The 22,232-nt window shown below is 40.4% G+C and overlaps 1 protein-coding gene across 2 annotated transcripts; it reads left to right on the forward strand.

Annotated features, from left to right (window-relative positions):
• Positions 1-286: 286 nt before the first annotated feature.
• Positions 287-21,837, forward strand: adra1ab (adrenoceptor alpha 1Ab). Of its 2 annotated transcripts, none has more exons than XM_015602142.3 (5): positions 287-852; positions 7,198-7,352; positions 7,956-8,810; positions 10,079-10,236; positions 20,850-21,837. In XM_015602142.3, exons 3-5 carry the CDS (start codon positions 8,062-8,064, stop codon positions 21,344-21,346), a joined length of 1,404 nt encoding a protein of 467 aa, XP_015457628.3. In that variant the 5' UTR covers positions 287-852; positions 7,198-7,352; positions 7,956-8,061; the 3' UTR covers positions 21,347-21,837. The 2 variants fall into 2 exon arrangements, with proteins under 2 accessions (XP_015457628.3, XP_022541034.2); XM_022685313.2 differs by lacking the exon at positions 287-852 and adding an exon at positions 2,103-2,340.
• The last annotated feature ends 395 nt before the right edge of the window (positions 21,838-22,232 follow it).

The raw sequence follows: 22,232 nt of genomic DNA on the forward strand, positions 1-22,232 counted from the left end.
TCAACTTACTGACTGACTGCTGCTGCACCGGACCTGCCACAGCTTCACCGACCTGCCACCTCCTTACTGACCTGCCCAAGCTTCACAGACCTGCCACTGCTTCACAGACCAGCAACAGCCTCACTGGCCAGCCCCAGCTTTACTGACCAGTCACAGCTTTACTGACCTGCCACTGCTTCACTGACCAGCCACAGCTTCACTTACCAGCCCACAGCCTCCTCAACCTGCCACAGCCTCAGTAACCAGCCTCACGAACCAGCCACAGCTTCACAGGCCAGCCACCTGCCACAGGTTCACCGACCGGCCACAGCATCGCTGACCAGCCACATATCAGTGATCAGGCACAGCTTCACAGACCAGCTACAGCTTTTCTAACCAGCCACATCTTCACTGACCAGCAACAGCCTCGCTGACCAACAGCCTCACTGACCTGCCACAGCCTCACTGACCAGCCACCGCTTCACTGACCAGCAACAGCCTTACTGACCAGCAACAGCCTTACTGAGCAGCCACAGCTTCACTGACCCGCCACCCCTTCAAAGACCAGCCACAATTTCACTGAACTGCCACCGCTTTACTGACCAGCCACAGCTTCACCGAACTGCCACATCTTTACTGACCAGCAACAGCCTTACTGACCAGCCACAACCTCATTGACCAGCCATAGATTCACTGACCTGCCATTGCCTAAAGACCAGCAACAGCATCACCGACCAGCCACAACCTCACTGACCAGCCTCAGCTTCACTGACCAGCCACAACCTCACCAACCAGCAACAGCCTCACTGACCTGCCTCAGCCTCTCCGACCAGTCACAGCCTCACCGACCAGCCACAGCTTTACTGACCACAGGTAAGAGCTTACTGGTATTCAAATGTTAAACTGAAATTTAAAAAAAAATAAAATTACCAATTTTAACAAATATACACATAAAAAAGTATATAAGTGTGACTCATAACATTATCAAGCAGACTTCTTCTGAGGGAGGGATCTGTACCTGCTGTCCATGGCAAGTCAGCAGATGAGAGAGATGTAGGTACTTTCGAATAATGTTAAGCATGAACTAGTTTGTTTGTGTTTTGCCATTGAGCACAACTAACACTAACGTGTAATAAACACTCAGCGTGCACATAGTGCGTGTCCAGCAACAGCTTATTTGCATTAAAGTGACAGAGCCCTTAAATAGCTTATTCTGAAAAGGACTGAAACTGGTAAGAATAGAGATGGTAAGATCTTTATCTTTATGTGAGGTTGATTTTGTGTGTAAAGACCAATTCCAGTTCTACATAGTTTTTGTAAAAAGAGCTGAAATATCTCCCCTTTAATTCATATTAGCCCTACAGGCTGAATTCTATTACTGCAGCATTCTGTATCCTGGAATTCCACTGTTCAGCATATTTAATAGTTTCTTTGCTGATAGAAAATGCTGTGTAATCAGGAAATGGCCAGTGACATTATGCTTTGGCAGCTCTCTCACTACAGAACGATGTAATTTAATGCTTAGCATAAATATCTGAATGGGATTAGAGACAGAAAAGCCATAGGCAGCAGTGACAGGTGGCGAGTGGCGGGTGGCAGGAGACACAAGCTAAAGAGTTAGTCAGCATCCGCATTCCCAAATAACATACCCGCATAGGCTCAAGCTAGTCAGTCATTACTGACCAGCAACAGCCTTACTGAGCAGCCACAGTGTATATTTAAGGTCTCGTTAAAACTTACAATCCATCGGAGATCCAATTTAAACTTATAGTTACTTATACTAGATAGCTAACGTTAACTAACTGCTGTAAACAGAGCTGTAAGCTCTTTAGCTGACGAGACAGTGTCGGCTCTTCTGCAGTCCAGCTTCAGCTCTGTCTGTGGGCGGACCCAAGCCAAGGTGGGCGAGGCCATGAATACTAATTCACGGGTTGACGTAGACACAGTGCTTTTCTTGATCGACTCGTTTTTATGAATATTTTCTTTTACTAGCTGCTGCAGACAATGGAGGTTGAGAAAGAGTTGAGAAAGAGAGCTACTTTATTTTACAAACAAAAAGAAAAAGTGGATTTTAGCAGAAGGACACCTTTAAAGTAGCTGAATGCAGAATTTATTACAACATATAGTGTTGCCGATTGGCGCCATTGCCGAGTACTGAACACGCATGACGTTCTTAATTAAAACTCCTGGCACGTGCTCCCTCGCTTCATCAGTGCAGAATCAGTCCTCAGTCTGTTGGAGCAAAGTGCAGCCTGGCTCAGAGCCAGGAGATCACCCATGGGAGACACGAATGGAGGGAACGAGGGATCAGCAGCGGAGGTCAGAGATACAGAAGAAGGATATTCCAGCAGATCTCATAACGTAAGTCGTTCTCGTATGCAATGCTTCTGTGTGCGGCTGGCATAGAGAAGTATTAACTCGTACATCCGTACAGAACTGAAGTACTGAATCTGAGAGCTGGAGAGGAAAACTGAAGTTAATCACTCAACTTCACAACCAGACTCACATGTGAATGTTTGACCATGCAGTGGGTTCATACTGTACACAGCAGAGCACTTCCTGCTGCTGTAACTCTGATTCATACAATTTATATTTTAAGATTTTGCTTTTATTTTATTGATCTTATTAGTAGCATTAAAGCAACACTATGCAGCATTGAATTAAATTGGCAGTTTCAGTATTATGCTGATGACTTACGGATTGTAATAGGGGGGAGAATGGTGGCATTTCTGGTGATTTTTCTGTAACAGTGTGTAACATAAAAAAAACTTTTTGTGACATTGTGTAATGTTGTGTATTGTTGCGTATCATAGTGTAATGTTGAATTACATTGCACTAAATTGCACAGCATAGCGTAACATTGTATAATATTGCATATTGTTGCCTAACATTGCATAAGTTTGTGTATCGTAGCACAATGTTACGTAACATTGCATTACATTGCTGAGCATTGTGTAGGATTGCATGACATTGTGTGATGTAGAGTAACATTGCGTAACATGTGATGTTTGTGTAATATTACATATTGTTGCATAACATTACACAACTTTGCGAAACTTTGTGTAACTTTTTGTATTGTTGCATTTCGTAGTGGAACATTACTTAACATTGTGTAGCATTGTGTAATGTAGAGTACCATTGCGTTGCATGCAATGTTGCATAACATTGCATAACTGTGTAAGGTTGCACAATGTGACGTAACATTGCATTACATTAGAATTGCATTACTGTGTAATGTAGAATAACATGTAATGTTATATATTGTCGTATAACTTTGTATAACTTTGTGTAACTTTGTGTAATAGTAGTGTAACATTGCACTACATTGTGTAGCATTGTGTAACATTGTGTAATGTAGAGTAACATTGTGTAATGTAGAGTAACATTGCATGGCAAATATTGTTTGTGTAATATTGTATATTGTTGCATAATATTGTGTAACTTTGTGTAATGTTGTGTATCATAGTGAAACATTGCACTACTTTGTGTAGCATTGAGTAGCATTCTGTAATGTCGTGTATTGTTCCATATTGTAGTGTAACAATGTATTACACTGCGTAACATTGTATAATGTAGAGTATTATTGCTTTGCATGTAATGTTGTGTAATATTGCATTTTGTTGCATAACATTGCATAACTTTGTGTAACGTTGCACAATGTTACATAACATTGCACTACATTGCGTAGCATTGCTTGTGTAATGAGATTGTGTAATGTAGAGTAGCATTGCTTAACATAATGTAATGTTTGTGTAATATCGCATACAGTTGCGTAACATTTGTAAAACTTTGTGCAACTTTGTGTAACTTTGTGTAATGTTGTACAACATTGTTTATTGTTGCGTATCATAGTGTAATATTGCACTACTTTGTGTGGAATTGCGGAACATTGTGTAATGTAGAGTAACATTGCGTAGCAAGTAATGTTTGTGTAATACTACATATTGTTGCATAACATTATGTAACTTTGTGTAATGTTGCGTATCATAGTGTAACACTGCACTACATTGTGTAGCATTGTGTAACATTGTGTAATGTAGAGTAACATTGCATAGCATAACTTTGGGTGACTTTGCTGTGCAATGTTATGCAACATTAAATGAATGTTCATTTTAGTAGCATTGCAATCTGATACTTTGATTATTCATTTTTGCATTATTTGGTTGTTTTGCTGTGTTTTATGTTCGTCAGGCCCAAACAGTGGAAAACTCCAGTATAAAAGTTGTTGTTGGTGCACCTGCAGTGATTTACAGCTGTCCTTTTGCTTTAATTACATCATTAAACACAGCAGAGGCTTCTCCAGAGTTTTACATTTCCGACGCCGGTGGGAAGGAAGTCTGTAGAGCCCGAAGCTCATTCATCGTCTCCCCCGGAGCGCCGGCACTGGCTGCGGTTCCACGGCTCTTACAGCGGTGATTTGATTAAATGCTAATGACTCTGAACACTCTGTCTGACATACTGTGGACTAAACCCATCTGCACTCAGGCGGCAGCTGGATCGCTGCCACGGGTAAAGAGATGGGGTTCTGTCTTTTAAGGTTTTTTTTTTTATATGCAATATGCAAATCATTTCTTGCCATTGTCGCATTTGGCTTGGTCCATAAAGGCTTGGAGCTGGATCTCTGTAAAAGCTGCTTCGTGAAAAACATTTGTTGTGAAAAGCTCTATATAGTAAATAAGTTTCCACTAAGTTGAATTGAATTTGTTCTGGTTGTACCCCGCCATGCACATTTTTGTGCACTCTCTGCTCCCTGTGCTGGGCAGGGAGCCACCAGCTAATCACAACCCATTTACCTAGTAGCCTTTTTTTTCACTCGTGAAAATTTACTTATGCATCTTTATTAAGTCAACGCTGTTCACCTTATTTCTGCATGATGTAAAGGATGGTTTCTGTACTTTGTGTAAGATCTAGAGAATTTAGCATGAATTGAACATGAATTTTGATTGACAGCCTTGTAAAACCTGTATGAAACTCAACGAAGGCAGTCTGAGACACTTGGTCTGGGAATGAGGTGGTTCTACCAAAAAAAAGTAGGTAAATCTTGCAAATTTAACAATATGGCGGACAATTTGAGATTACTGTTATATACAGTCATTGGTTCTAATTCAAGTATAAAATGTTTTGAGACCTCCTTCAGTCTCTGATTGGTTTTAAACGGGATAATTTAACAGGAAGGAAATAAAATCAAAATCCAGCTTATAGCTAATAGGACTGGTGCAATATATCAATGATATATCAATATATTGTATCGATATATGGCGTCAAATATGGATATTTGTATTGGAACATAAGTTTAGGTGCTTTAAACTCTGCAAGACTCACAGCCCAAAATGCCTTTGCCTTACAAATGTATGGCTTCATTAACAAATCAAATGCTAATTAAATAAATAGGGTAAATCTTTGGTGAAGAAACACCTCTAAATGTGGTTTGAGTGATTATGGATGATTATGGATTACGATGCTCCTTTGTAAAACACTGTATTTTGTTTTCAACTGTAAATACTGTACTTTATACTGCATCCTTGGGGCATTCTGGTTAATAAACCTTTATTTTTTAAATTATTTTCCTTTAATTTCTGGACTATAAGCCACTACTTTTTTTACATGCTTTGAACACTGCGGCTTATATAATTAAAATATAATTAATTTATTAAAAGGATAACAGTTTATGTTACAATTAAAATTACTTTTGGGAACATATTGCAATAAATGATCAGATTGATCAAAATGATAAAACATTGTATTACTATTATTATTTGAGACCAGGTATTTTAATTTTATATAGTGTTACAGATTTAAAGCAGGTCTCATATGAGCCATTCATATAACTGTCCCAAATTCCATTACATACATTTTTATATATATTTTTACAGTGTAAAGTCAGAACTGAATCAACAAACAATTCCACATTGTATCATAACTATATGATTCATATCATCCTGCATCAGTAAAATGTTTATTTCCTGTATTCATGACTGGAATTCTTTGTGTTTACTTTCCTTTGATCACAATAACTCTCTCTACCCTCTAATAAATCTCTTCCCTCCATCACCGAGATCTACACCACACGCTGCATCTGCAAAGCCACCAGCATTGTGGACAAACTCACCCATTCCCTCACACAGACTCTTCGCTCTGATGCCATCCAGCAGAAAATACATGAGCATCCGAGCCTCCACTACCAGACTCTGCAACAGCTTCTTCCACCAGGCAGTCAGACTCCTCAACACACAGAGACAGAGCTGAACCCCCCCTCCCCACCCACCACCCACCCACCACTAAACTGAACTGACCCCCCCCACCACCCCCTTTCTCACACAAAGACTGTACTTCACCCACACACACACACACACACACAAACCCACTCAGCACACAGAGACTAAAATGTCTTTATTCCTATCAGCAATATTTGCTGCTACTCTCAAAACTATAAACTCTCTACCTCAGTAACTGCTGTGATTATATATGTTCTATATGTTACAGTATGTTACACATCTTTGCACCTTATCCTCACTGTACACAATATTATACCGTATCGGTACTGCACTGTCCTGTCTTTTAAATTGTCTCGCCTCCACAGCAAAATCTGGACACTGTATTATCTAACTATAACACTAGAGCATTAATAACAGCAGGTTATAAATGTAGATAACTGGCAGCCGAAGTAATTAATCTACTTTTCTCTTTAAATATTATGACTTTTTATAGTCAGGTGCAGCTTATAGTCAGGTGCGGCCTATATAAGGACAAATTTTTACAATTTTACAATTAGTTTACATTCGTGCGTCCTCAATAGCTCGGAAATGAGGGTATATATTTTTCTCTCTCTGGCTATTAAAGCTACAGTGATGAAGGCTTGTAGGCTGTTTTGGGTTTATAGAGCTTACTGTAATAATGTTTTTGGAACAAACTGCTTACTCATAATCTGTAACAATCATCTCCCATATTTCTATGCCAACAGTAAACATCTTAACCAATCCCTGTTGTCAACAGTTCTTGGTGAAATATCCATGTTTAGATCTTCAGCTACATTGTGGTTTTCATTCACCAACATCTTTCATAACAGTCTTTGCGTGATGATGCCTTCGGGAAAGTCGCTGTATTTAACATGCTGCTCCAGAGACCCTGCCGGGCTGAAAGAGTGATAAATCAAACCGAATGCAAGAAAATAGCATATCTCATATTACCTGACTGTGATTTCCCTCCTTCTGATTGCAGGATATTCCTGGAAGAGCAATACATCACTGAAAACCTGAGGGAACACAATGGCTGATTACCAGGCTGGTAGAAAGACCGATCTTCATTTCAAGATCCAATACTCTACATTTTTCTGTTCTCTTTTCTTTTTTTACCACCTGAAGTATTTATTTAAGGTATGTGAGAGTTGAATACACAGTTCAGCTTTACCATTTTTGGTAACACTTTACTTTAAGTGTTGACTTCATCTTAACAAGTTCATCTTCATAAAGTTTTAAGAGTTCAAAAATCAATATTTGCTGGAATAACCCTGGATTTTAATCACATTTTTCATGCATCTTGGCATCATGTCCTCCTCCACCAGTTTTACACACTGCTTTTGGATAACTTTATGCTGCTTTACTCCTGATGCAACAAATCAAGCAGTTCAGCTTGGTTTGGTGGCTTGTGATTATCCATTCCTCTGGATTATATTCCAGAGGTTTTCAATTTGGTAAAATCAAAGTGGTCTCTTAATTTTTTCCAGAGCTGAACATCATTGGTTCTAATCCCAGTATAATGTATTTTGAGACCTCCTTTAGACTGGTTCCAGCTGGTGATTGACTGGTGATTTAACCAAGGAATCGCTTGTTCTGGAACCTTGTCATGATGTAATTTGTTCAATATTGGACAAACTCTTTCGGTGTTAGTTGATATTTTGGACCTATATATGTATATGTATCTTTACTTTAAGAATGAAAGAATGTTCTAATACTGTATATTTGTCCAATTGTTTATAGGTTCTGATGGCTCCTAACGCCACTGGCCACATCTAAAGCAAATCAATGGAAGAAGACCACGTCAAACTTTAATATGAGAACCCAACAACCAAGTTAAACTAACAAAATGGTGCCAGCTGAGGACAACATCACTGGTGTGCCAATTTTGGACGGCTGTTTGAACTGCAGCCTTCCATCGTTGTACCCTATAAACCTTCCGAAGGCTGTAGCCATGGGTCTGGTGTTCACGCTCTTCGTCATTTTCGGTGTGATGGGCAACATCCTGGTTATCTTGTCCGTGGCGTGCCATCGTCACCTGCGTTCGGTCACCCATTACTTTATTGCAAACCTGGCCATGGCCGACCTCCTGCTGAGCTCGACGGTGCTGCCGTTCTCCGCCTCCTCCGAGCTGCTGGGCCGCTGGGTGTTCGGCCGGACGCTGTGTTGCGCCTGGACGGCGCTGGACGTCCTCTGCTGCACGGCGTCCATCCTCAGCCTCTCGGTTATCTCCATAGACCGCTGCGTAGCGGTCAGCTACCCGCTACGATACCCCTCTCTGGCCACCAGTGGGCGAGGGTTGGGTGCAGTCGCGGCAGTTTGGGGTTTATCGGCTGCTATCTCAGTTGGACCTTTGTTCGGCTGGAGGGAGCCGATGCCGGAGGACGAGTCGGTTTGTAGGGTTAATGAAGACCCGGGATACGCCATCTTCTCGGCTGCATGCTCCTTTTACGTCCCCTTGACTGTAATCCTGGTCATGTACTGTAGGGTGTATGTTGTGGCTCGGAGGAAGAGCCGGAGTCTTCGGGAAGGGAGGCAGCTGGATGGAGGATCTCTAAGAATCCACTGTGGGAATACCCAGCGATGCTCAGACCATAGGTGAGTATACAGTACAAGGTCTGATAGAAGGAAATTTATTTCAAATTATTTTGGAGCATTCAGTTTAATTGGTTACTTTTCCAAGAGGGACGTAGCTAATGCCCACTTTTCACTCACCAATTAAAATCTTTTGTATTGGTTTTCCCTGGTATGATTGCATTGTGCCAAATCTAAAGTTTGGTAGAGGGGGGATCATTATAACGTCCCAATGCAGAAAGTTAAGCAGATAAAACAATAAATGAAATATCTTGAGTTCATACTGTCTGCAATCAGAGTTAAATAAGTAAATGTAAAAGAAAAAGTGGACCCTATTTTAGCGATCTATAGGCGAGCAATCAACCTTTCACACTGTATAGTTTGATTTAGGGTGTGTCAGTGTGTCTTTGCTATTGTAACGATGGGAAAAGTACACCTTGTGCAGCTTGAAATGCACAAAGTGTATGCACCTACTCTCTTAAATTGGTAACTGTTCAGTGGGGATGTAGGTAATGCCCAATTTTCACTCACCAAGTCAAATCTTTGAATTCCAATGCCTGGTGTTCCAATCACTTCTGTGATTGCATTGTGTCAAACGTAAAGTTTGGTAGAGGGGAAAGTTGAGCAGATAAAACAATAAATTACATACATTGGGATCATACTGTCTGCAATGGAAATTCGATTTAGGGTGTGTCAATGTGTCTTTGCTATCATAATGCCGGGAAAAGTACACCTTGCGCAACTCGAAACATGTAAAAGGCATGTACTCTTAATTAATCATGGGAGTGTTTAATTTTGGGAGTTACGTGAAATAAACCAATCAGCATGTGACTTGCTCGTCATTCCCTTTAAGAGTCAGGTGAGCTCTGACTTTGGCAGATTGCTGTTTTAACGGTGCAGCTACCTGGACATGTCCAACAAACGCTTCTCACCAGAGGAAACTGACCTTGTTTATTCTGTTTAATATTAATGTAAAAGTTTGATTAATTGCTGTGGTTTTTGTCAATTCACTGCCAAAATAGCAATGAACATCTTACTGTTGACTGTCATGTGTCTAGGTTGTATTCAGTCAGTGAAGCTCCTGTGTTTTTTCTGTTACCAAGATAAACAAGCAAAACTCCAGTATTTTTTCTGAACACACCTCATTTCCAGACCACCACCACGCCCATCAGTGTAGATATATTCAGAAGCACTGCTGCTATTTAAACGACGCAGACTGTTGGCGGAGTGTAAGATAGCAATGACCATCGCAAAGTGCCAAGAACACTTACCACATACTTCTATTACTGCAGGGATGGACACAATACAGTTGTGGGTAAATGTCGCTCCCACTTTTCTCTGCTGAGGCTGCTGAAGTTCTCCCGTGAGAAGAAAGCAGCGAAGACCCTGGGCGTGGTCGTGGGATGCTTCATCCTCTGCTGGCTCCCGTTCTTTCTTGTGTTGCCCATTAGTAAGTATACAGTATAACTGATACTAGCCCTTATAATTTCTATAGAATTAAGGTTATTTCTGTTTTATATACCTTCACAACCTGATATTGCCCTGAGTTACCGGAATACTCACACTTAAAAATTAAGAGTAAAATTGACTTCGCAACTTTCTGCACTTGCTTTTTTTAAGTAAATTTATTTTCAGATAAATTTAAGTAATTTCAACTCAGTTTCAAGACTTAAATGTTTATTTTTTAATTTATAATACATAATATATTATAATTCCTGAAATGTAAATATCTTTAGTTAAAACACACATATTCTACTGTCTCAACACATGGATGGCATGTAATACATTCTTTTTAGTATTCTAACATGCCATACATGTGTTGAGACAGTAAGACTTATGCTTTTGTTTACAAAATAAATGTTTGAGATTATGTAAATATTTAAATGTGTGTTTTAACTAAAACTATTTCAATTTCAGTAATATTGTATAAATGAAGTCATTGTAACTATGTAATATTTTATGCAGAAATTAAGTAAAGTTTACAAAAGAAAAGGATTGACTGAAGTTCAGTTCACTTATTTACTCTGTGTAACATTTAAGTCTTCAAACCGAGTTAAAGTTTTATCTCAATTTTATCTAAAATTAAATGTTCTTAAAAAAAGCAAATGCAGAAAGTTGAAAGTCATCATTTTTTTCAGTGCAGGGTTCCTCACTGTCTGGCGGCATTTACTAGCTCTAACCACAGTTAGCCACTAATACTAATGCTACTGCACCCAGCCTTATTGCAAATCTGGAAATCTAAGCTTACTGTAAATAAACAGAAGTGCTTTACTCACTCCACTCAAATAAACAGTTTTCAGCAGAGAAATCGGTGCAGACTAACATTCAGTGCCCAATTGACTTTAACATATTTTTTTAAAGAACTACAGTTTTGTTTACTTAAGCTTAGCTTAGCTTTACTTAACTCAAAAAATAGTACTCACACAGACGTTTATTAAAAGTAACTTGCATTAACCCTTTCAGACCTAAATTAGTCTGATGATGGAGAAATGTAAGAATGATGATTTCTGTCTGTAATGCACATAAAAGAAGATTCTAATATTCTACTATAAAATCTGTACAGAAAAAAAACTCAAAATTAACTAAAATATTCAATTTATTTTATTACCATTGCATTTGAAGCATGTGTGTAATATTTTATATTTCAAATAAATTGGCCTATTTTATTTAATAAACCAAACCCATAAACATTATGAAAAATACAGATTGAAAAGTCTTTTAAATCACATTGAATTAGTAAAAATTGACTGTTACTTTGCCTCAATGGCTCTAGTACTAAACTACCTGTTGAAACCTACTGTTTCGTTAGTTTATAAACTTGTTCATTGGCTGGTTCATGGTCTATTCTGATGGACGACAGCTCTCAAATAGAGTTAATAGTTTTATGCACAGAAAAACATTTGAAAAATTAAGAAAATACACAATGTCCATTGTAATGGATGCAGGGTCTGAAAGGGTACTCAGCACTCTTCCACACGCGCTGTGCAGTTACACATTCTCGCCAGAGAGGTCTCCAAAACCCCAAATTCCTCAAAACTTACAGAATACAGGCTGCCGCTTTAAGTATTTAAACTTATATTTTTTTCATCATTTTATCTTTTAGTACAGATTTTGACTCTGCAATTGACTATAAATCAGCTTCAATAACATGTTTGAATGATTGAATTGTTTCGTAATGGACGTATAATGAGTTTATTCCATCAGAACTCTCTATGCTGGTATGGCTGTGTATAATAAATTTGCACGTCTGCATTTCTTTGTTATGATTATATAGTCTGAATGTTCCCCCAATCCCTTCAGATTTCAGCATTGTGTGTAAATCACCTTACACACAGCTGCGCTAAAGCTGCGTGAGATCGCATTTAAATGAGACTCTTGACACAAAAGAGGAAATGAATGATGGGAAAAGGTGTAAACACTGCACTCTGTTTGTTTGAATGGGTTTTCTCTCGTGTTACACTGCATCAGCTAATGTTTATTTATAAGCCAAATAGCGCAGCTTTCATCCAGCGCACAGCATTTCCTATCAAACTGGTACTTTCTGCTTGTGTCTGAGAATTTCATGGGAATATATGGCTCCAGAGGTTCAGTAGTTGGAAGGAAAAAGTTCAGAAGCCTTTTTTTTACTGGTCATATACATTACATAGTAAATAAATAGTAAAGTGATCCAGACTATGAAGGAACATATAAGGAATCATGTAGTAACTTAAAAGTGTTAAACAAACCAAAATACTGATACTAAAAAAATATATATTTCTAAAAACTAATTTCTAAGGTTGTTAATTCTGGTGCTGTCCTGATAAGTGCCAGTTTCATCATTATTGCGTTTTTTATTTAATTTTTTTGTATTGTATACCATCTCTACCTCTACACAACTGTAGCGGCTCAGTGGTTTAATACCTGGTGCTAATTGAGATGTTGAAATATTTTTTTAATTGGGCGCCAGTTATTAAATTAATTTAATTAGATTAATTAATTAATTAATTAATTAATCAAATTAATTAATAACACAAGACATCTCAGGGTGTGGTTTCTACAGGTGACAGAAATTTTCATAACCAAGTTATCCAGAAAAACACACTGAAATGACAGGTTTTGTAAAATAAAAGTATTTATTAAATCACACAGATATGAGTAAATAATTCATTAAAAAGTCATAAATGTAGCCATTAGCTATCAAATCATAGTGTAGAATGATAAATGAGAAATAAAAGAACAAACACGTTATAATGCTGATATGAAAGGAATAAAGATTAATATAACTATTAAGTGAGTATTTCTAAATAAGGGTCTAAGGCATTTTAAGTCTACGAAACCAATTCTTATTTCCAACCAAGCCACTCAAAATGAGTCATCTATACTAAAGACGCTCTATTAAAGACCCGACCCAGACCATGACCAACAGAACACCATCTGCCGAAAGATTAAACCCAGCTCTGCCTTACTCTGAGTTGTTGAAGTGGGCCTTGGTGACGTCCGCCTGGGTTGGTCGTCTGATGCTTCACCCCGAAAAAGGATCACGTGAGCCTGTCTGCAGGGTGTTTGACTTCCTGTGTCAGCACGGAGCCCCATTAGAACCCACAGGGTAAATCCCCACTCTCAGCTGGCTTGCTGGTGGCCTCCGGACTGCAGGTTTCTGGGTTGGATCTGGCGGATCTCCTTTTCAGCTGTACTTTAGCTAAACTTAGATGGAATAATGCTTGGCTTCGTAGATTGTAAAATAACCTTAGATATTTTAACTAGGATAGCTAATATTAATATACTTGAAGATTAAATGCACTAGTCTAAGAAAACTAACTTAAGATGACTAAACTAACAGTCTATCCTTTCTCCATCTCTGGGCTCCCTAACCTCTCTCCTCTAACTGTTTTCCTCAACTCATCTTCTCCAACTCCTCCGAACTGAACTCCCTAAACTCTACTGGAAACTCTAAACTGGCAACTGAACTGTGTCTGCCCAGTTTAACTATTAGTCTCTGTGGCCTGTTTGGCCCCTGAGCTATGATTGGCCCTGTGGCCCAAATGTCTGTGTTTTGATTGGTCTAGGAGCAATTTCAAACTTTGGTGGGGATTCACAAAGGGCCATAAACCCCCCCTCGCTCACATGGTCAGCATGCATCAGCTAGTGGTCTATTTTTCTAATAGACCCAACCAAAAGAAAACTCAACTAAACAGTGGATCAAAATACATTTTTCAGCATATCAGTTTGTGATGATAAATTCAGGAAACACAATCTTACAATTGAATCACAATAAATGTAATATATATATATTGCCCACAAACAGTTTTGTAATACTCAAGATAATCTTAGAAATACAATGATGGATGGTACTCTGTCAGAAAGAGATCAAGAGTCATGATATTATTTAAACCCAATTAAATCACTTAAAAGAAAATACATGGTTAAACCACTGATAACCAAATAAAGCTAAATTATCAAATGCTAGTTAAACCTTGTTGATTCAGACTTGAATGTGTAGGAAAATTTAAATCAGGACACATCCAGACACATATACCATATACCAGACACATATACCATTATTTAGTAAACATTCTATAAAACACCTTTTTATATAGTCAATTTATATGTATTTTCAGCAAAATCTTCTTAGTGAGAAATTTCTCCCCCCTCTGCTGTGTTTAGATAAGCGGCTGGTCCTTGCCTGTCTGAATTTACGACGGTGGGGGAAGGAGTTCTTTCTGCACCACACAGAATTTGAGCCTGCAATGTTGAAAATGGAATCCCAAGCTTAGAACATTTCTCTTAATTTCATTAATCTTATTTCTAAGTGATTGCAGAAATAACTAGGCACAAACCCCTAAATTGGTACAACATTTGGTGAATTAACAATTTCCAAGGCATTAATTAAGTTTTGACACTCTCTTAAGTCCGCAGTCCCGTCCTAGTGATGGTGTTGCAAATGTTCCAAATGTTTACATTAACTCCGAGGTTTATGACTTGGAGGAATGTAAACAGAATTTTACCCTAAACTCGCATTTAGGGGTCTTGAGCGAGGCTGAGTGAAGAAATAGTCAGTAAATGTCATTTTGAAATTTAAGGTTGTTTGGAAAAGATTACTCCAAGGTTTTTTTAGAGTGTTCTGGGTTCGAAGTTTCCTTATAGGCCGTAAAGTGGGGGTAGTGTGTGTGTCTGTGTGTAAGCAATGAAGAAATCCTCTGGTTAATCCACTACACAACTTTACAACTGATGCTCTCAAACACATTATTCACTTTATGAAGAGGCAAGAAATTCAGGTAATTAACTCTTGACGAGTTCAGCACAGCTGTTAACTGAAAACCTAAATTCCAGGTGACTCTACCTCATAAAGCTGACTGACCGTGCACATGTTCTACCACCGCCAGACCCTGCTACAGTGGAGAAATCAGCCAGAAAACACGCTACCGGACGAGGTTCTGCAGACGCTACTTGAGCTTAGCCTGCTAAGAGACCCAGGCCACCAGCCCGCGGTGTTTCCTTATGCCGGAGGGTGCGAGCGTAAGCGGAAGCGCGGAAAGAGAGCCAGGATCTGCGCGAGGCTAAAGGCTAGTCCTAGCCGGCCGGCTATACCATCGCTCTTTCTGGCAAACGTCTGTTCCCTTGACAATAAACTGGACTACATCCGACTCCAGCGAACAACCCAGCGTGAGTTCAGAGACTGCTGTGCTTTGGTTTTTGTGGAATCGTGGCTGAACGACAACATTCCGGACAGCGCCATTCAGCTAGCCGGGCTAACCGCGTTCAGAGCGGATAGGAGCGCGGCTCTATCCGGGAAGACCCGCGGTGGAGGCGTGTGTGTTTACATCAACACGGAATGGTGTAACAACGCTGTGACTGTCGCCAAACACTGCTCTCCGCTGGTGGAGTTCCTGATAGTCAAGTGCAGACCTTTTTATTTAGTACGGGAGTTCTCCGTTGTGCTAATAGCTGCTGTCTACATCCCACCCAGCGCTAGCATTGGTGCTAATGCTAAAGAGGCTCTGTGTGAACTCTATCGGTCTATCAGCGATCTGCAGAACAAACACCCAGACGGACTGTTTATTATCGCCGGAGATTTCAGCCACGCAAATCTCAAGTCAGTGCTCCCTAAATTCCATCAACATGTGGACTTTGCAACGAGAGGAGCGAGCGCGCTGGATCTTGTTTACACAAACATCCCCAGCGCGTACCGGGCGGAGCCCCGCCCCCACCTCGCTTTCTCGGACCACATGTGTGTTTGGCTGAATCCAACATACACACCACTCATCAGACGCTCCAGACCAGTTCAGAAGCAGGTGAAAACCTGGCCGGCAGGCTCCATCTCTGCCCTTCAGTACTGTTTTGAGTGCACTGCATGGGACATGTTTAGGGAGGCTGCTACTGAAGGCGATTCTGTTGATTTGGAGGAGTATGCAGCATCAGTCACTGGCTACATCAGCAAGTGTATTGATGATGTCACTGTCTCCAAGACCATCACTACACGCCCAAACCAGAAGCCTTGGATGACTGCTGAGGTATGTGCGCTGCTGAGGACCCGCGACTCCGCCTTCAGAGTGGGTGACAAGGTGGCCCTGAGGAAAGCGAGAGCCGACCTGTCAAGAGCCATCAGAGAAGCAAAGCGCGCACACGCCCAGAGAATCCACAGCCACTTCAAGGACACGGGTGACGCGCAGCGTATGTGGCAGGGCATCCAGGCAATCACCAACTACAGGACAATGCCACCGTCCTGTGAACGTGATGCCTCCCTCCCTGATGCCCTGAACAACTTTTATGCACGGTTTGAGGCACAAAACAACACGATGGCGAGAAAGACCATGCCCAAGCCGGACGAGCAGGTGTTATGCCTGACTGCAGTGGATGTGAGGAACACTCTGCACAGAGTCAACCCACGAAAAGCTGCAGGACCAGACAACATCCCCGGCAGAGTGCTCAGGGAGTGCGCAGACCAGCTGACAGATGTTCTCACGGACATCTTCAACATCTCCCTGTGCAGCGCCACTGTCCCAACGTGCCTCAAGTCCACCACCATCGTTCCCGTGCCGAAGAAGTCCACAGTGTCCTGCCTCAATGACTACCGTCCCGTTGCACTTACACCCATCATCATGAAGTGCTTCGAGAGGCTAGTCATGAGGAACATCAAGACACGACTGCCCTCTTCACTGGACCCCCTGCAGTTTGCGTATCGTCCCAATCGCTCCACGGATGATGCCATCACCACCACCCTTCATCTCTCCCTCACCCACCTGGAGAAGAAGGACACTTATGTCAGAATGCTGTTTATAGACTTCAGTTCAGCATTCAACACCATCATCCCACAGAACCTCATCAGGAAGCTAAGCTCGCTCGGCCTCAACACCCCCCTCTGCAACTGGATCCTGGACTTTCTGACGGGGAGACCCCAGTCAGTCCGGTTCGGGGGCAGCACCTCCAGCACCATCACACTGAACACTGGGGCCCCCCAGGGCAGTGTCCTGAGTCCTCTGCTGTTCACCCTGCTGACTCATGACTGTGCTGCAAAACACAGTTCTAACAGCTTTATCAAGTTCGCCGATGATACAACCGTGCTGGGTCTCATCACCAAAGGCGACGAGTCAGCATACAGAGAGGAGGTGCAGCGGCTGACAGACTGGTGTACAGTCAACAGCCTTCACTTGAATGTGGACAAGACAAAGGAAATGGTTGTTGACTTCAGGAGAGCACAACACACCCACTCTCCACTCAACATCGATGGGTCCTCTGTGGAGATTGTTAAGAGCACCAAGTTCCTTGGTGTCCACTTAGCAGATAACCTCACCTGGACCCTGAACACCAGCTCTACAGCCAAGAAAGCCCAGCAGCGTCTCTCCTTCCTCCGGAAGCTGAGAAAGGCCCGTCTCCCTCCACCCATCCTCACACTCTTCTATAGAGGGACCATTGAGAGCATCCTGAGCAGCTGCATCACTGCCTGGTTTGGGACCTGCACCGTCTCTGACCGCAAGACCCTCCAGCGTATTGTGAGGACAGCTGAGAGGATCATTGGCGTCTCTCTCCCCTCCATCACGGACATTTACACCACCCGCAGCATCCGCAAAGCAACCAGCATTGTGAATGACCCCACTCATCCCTCACACGAACTTTTCTCCCTCCTGCCTTCGGGAAGAAGGTACCGCAGCATCCGGTCCAGCACGACCAGATTCTGCAACAGCCTCTACCCCCAAGCCATCAGACTCCTCAACTGCAGAGACTGAACTGATGTTTTTTCTGTACATGCACACACACTCTTACCCTACTTACCCCAGAAAATGGAAAGCACTAAAAACCCTACTACCTCACTGGACTCTATTGCACACTGTGTAATAGAGGTAATTACTACCTCACTGGTCTTTTTTGCACACTTTTTGCACACTGCATAATTTGCACACTGTCTTGTTATTTATTATTCTTTGTCTGTATTGTGTTGTATTGTCTGTCTGCACTTGTGTACTGTTGCACTATTGTTCTGTCTACACTGTGTTTATGTGCACCATGGTCCTTGGAGGAACGTTGTTTCGTTTCACTGTGTACTCTGTATATAGCTGAAATGACAATAAAAACCACTTTGACTTGACTTTGACTTTGAGAAAATCCAGCAAAAATGTGCAAAACTGATCATCTAAGCCAGTGATTCTCAACTGGTGGTTTGCTTGTAAAAAATAAATACATAAAAAAAAAAAAAAAAAATACATATATATATATATATATATATATATATATATATATATATTTAATGCTCATCTGATCTTATCTTTTATATTATTGGGGGGAAGAAAGTGACTTTACTAATTTTACTAATGTACTCTAAAAGCACAGATTTTCAGAGAAGTAAAATATTATTTATTTTAATTTTATTTATTTTGTGCAATTTTTATGTTTAATTTTATTGTAGTAGCCTTTATACATGTAGTATGTAGTGATGTTTCTCCTCAGTTTTAAAGAATTGCTCTTAAATTCACTTTGCTTGCATATGCTGGGTTTAAATGGGTTTTAAAGGATATTTTTCAAAAATCTATTTTCAAAAATTTGTTTGTATTTTCTAAAAGTGGGTTGTGAGCTAATGACCATGAGGAAATGTGGAAATACCTGATCTAAGCAAGAGGTGCTACTTTGAACTTTGATCTAATATACTGTATGAGACATATTCTGGTTTGTTTAACACTTGTTTATTTATTAAATAATTCCCCCTTTTAAAAAAAAAAAAAAAAGTTTAGATGACATTAGTATTAATCTACAATGCAGAACATTTTAAAATAATGAAAAAACACTGAATTTAAATGTCTGTGTAATGAACACACTCAGCTCCAGTACTTTCAGCTGAAACCATTGCTGACACTGGTGTGCAAATGCGTGCACAGTGTGTGTCTAATCTTTTTTTTAAATAGATTTTCCAATGTAATAGAACAGTTTGGAGCAGATAAACATGTTATAAATCCAATTATAGCTAGGTGTGATCTATGGGGGTATTGAGGTGTGGATCAGTGGAGCTGTGTTCTCTGGAATGATGGTGCTCCATCTACTGGAGCTGGAGAATAAGCAGGCCTGTAGTGCCCTCTAGTGTAATAAATCAACATTTCTTTGCACTAAAACAGACATTCTCATGTATTTTACACAAACCAAGACACATTTTGACATCTTCTTAACTTCTTTTTTATAGTGGCCATGAAATAAAAAAAAATGCTTAGTTTGAGGGTCCCTCTATTCAGCTTAGGTATTTATAAAATAAAATAGCAAAACACTCTACTGTGATAGTTATAATGGCTAATGTGAAAGTAATGTGAAAGTATTCCCATTATAACTATCACAGTAGAGTGTTTTGCTATTTTATTTTATAAATACCTAAGCTGATACTTGTTCCTCCCCCAAAAATGTTGATAATTTTCTATAAACAAAACAAAAAATCAGCTGTTTTTGTTCTACACAAATCTTCATATCTTTAAAGTATATGGTGATAGCAGTGTAATTATTCTCAGATGCAAAAATTACTCGACCATAAGCAGCCAATATTTTATTGAGCTACCTATAATACTTTTAGTTCTATTGAAGAGTTAAGGAAGAGTGCCAAAAATGTCTCTGAATGGCTCAAACTGTATCTAAATGGCACATAATATCTACAAATGGCCAAAATCTTCTCCATACAGCCCTAAACCTCTCAAAATGACCCAAATATAAAAAATAAAAATAAATCTCCATTAATTCTGCTAAGGTATCAGTTGCTGTGTAGCTTTATATTTATGGTACATTCATGAATTTAACATGTTAGGGCGTGGAATGGGCAGGGTTCATCCAATCCAATACTTTTAGTTAGGAGAAGTTGAGGATGAGCTGGAGTGGTGACCATCCAACATCCTGACATCACTATTGCTCTGAATGCAATCAAGCGAATCCTCACAGAATCTCTAGAATCTCACTAAGGGTTTGTCCCAACAGCTGGTTTACAGTTAGGGAGCGTCAACAAATGACCAGAAGAAACATTTGTTATAACGTTGTAGTTATACATTAATAATCCATGTAATAATTGTCTAACTAATGGTGAAGTACACAATGTTACAGATTAATTACAGTTTTTTATTATTTTTAATTTCTATTTTTTTATCCCACTTTCTCCCCAATATACAAGGTCAAATACCCAACCCACTCATTAGGACTCCCTCTATCACTAGTGTGTGACCTTCTTTTTGGCCAGGTTTTGCACAGTTTTGCAGCGCAGATATTTCCAGTTACAGCTGAATTCACAATTTTAATCCCAGAACAACAAACGCTCTTATTTACCTTTTAAAAAGCCATTTTAATTCTTGATTAAAGGGCAGATTACTGTTATACTTTACACCAACACTGCTAAAGCAAAGCACGGTGACGGCATGCAGAGAGTCAGTAGAGCTTCATCACTGTCAAATAAAAGGTAAAGCAATGGGAAAAAATACAGTCCAGCTCAATTACAGGCCCAGATCCAACACTCTACTCCAGTCCAGTCTGGTCCAATCAGAGCCAGAGCCTAAGCCAGTTCACAGCTTGATCATTTTATTCAGAGATTACACAAAACCTCTGTACAATCTGTTTTTATTTTTCCTGAAGGTTCCATCTTCCCGTCTCACCGGCCCCCGGAGACCGTGTTCAAAATCACCTTCTGGCTGGGTTACTTCAACAGCTGCCTCAACCCCATCATCTACCCCTGCTTCAGCCAGGAGTTCAAGAAAGCCTTCCAGAACCTTCTGAGGGGTCACTGCTTTCACAGAGCCGCCAGACCCTGGAGCCCTCGGCCTCGGGGTTCTCTTACCCCACCGTGCTCTCAGACTGCCCCAAACTCCAGCTCTGTTACCCCGTCGGCCCCTAACGAGGGTTCGGGGGGAGGGGGAGGACCTCCTGTAGCCCTGGTGACGGGATCGCATGGTAAAAGCCTTCTGAAGGTCTGCTGCTTCAATGCGAATTATAGGGTGAACTCGACAGTGACCGCGACGTGTCTACAGCTGTCTCACGGCACTGCCTCTGGTTCTGCCTCTGCCTCTGGTTCTGCCTCAGTCTCGCCCAAGACTCACCAGGTCGTTAGCATGAAGGGAGGGAAGGCTGTGTAGAAGTTTTGTTGGAACATTTCCAAAAAAAAAAAACATTGATTTTGGACAGAACTGAAGAAAAACATCTAGCTAATGCTAATGATAATGCTAATAAGTAAGTAGGAAAACTAGTGAACACTAGAGGAATTGACACCCTCTTTTTTGATTAGGTCAGCAATCAAGTATCAAGTCTTCTGATTCTTCTGATGAATAATTGAGTAATAAAGTGCTTTTTATGTCAAACTCCAAACTCTAAAAGCAGAATAATTGAATAAAAAAGAACTGCACTAAACATGAAAAGTCTCCAGTTTGTAAATTGTTATTATGTCACATGTTTTTAAACTGTTTATTGAACATTTTAGAAATCTATAACTTATTGCTCAATTACTGTATGTAAGATACCACGTCTCACGGCACTGTCTCTGATTCTGGTTCTGCCTCTGGTTCTGCCTCAGTCTCGCCCAAGACCCACCAGGTCGTGAGCATGAAGGGAGGGAAGGCTGTGCAGAAGTTTTGTTGGAACATTCCCCCAAAAAACATTGATTTGGGACGCAACCAATGTGTTTGAATCCACTCGGACAAAACTTGAGAAAAATACTCAGCTAATGCTAATGCTAATGCTAATAGTGAAGGATGAAAACTAGTGGACATGTAAACTAGTGGGGCTGATACCCTTTTTTTTATTAGGTCAGCAATAAAGTATCAAGTCTGCTGGTTCTTCTAGTGGATATTTGAGTAATAAAGTGCTTTTTTATGTCTCTCCAAACTCTAAAAGCGGAAAACTGAACAAAAAAGAGCTGCGCTAAACATGAAGAGTCTCCAGTTTGTAAGCTGTTAGTATGTCACATGTTTTTTAGACTGTTTAAGGTCCCTATTTTAGCGATCTATAGCTTATTGCTGACTTACT

Source organism: Astyanax mexicanus, chromosome 20 (genome assembly GCF_023375975.1).
Source record: "Astyanax mexicanus isolate ESR-SI-001 chromosome 20, AstMex3_surface, whole genome shotgun sequence".
In the NCBI taxonomy this organism is placed as follows: Eukaryota; Metazoa; Chordata; class Actinopteri; order Characiformes; family Acestrorhamphidae; genus Astyanax; species Astyanax mexicanus.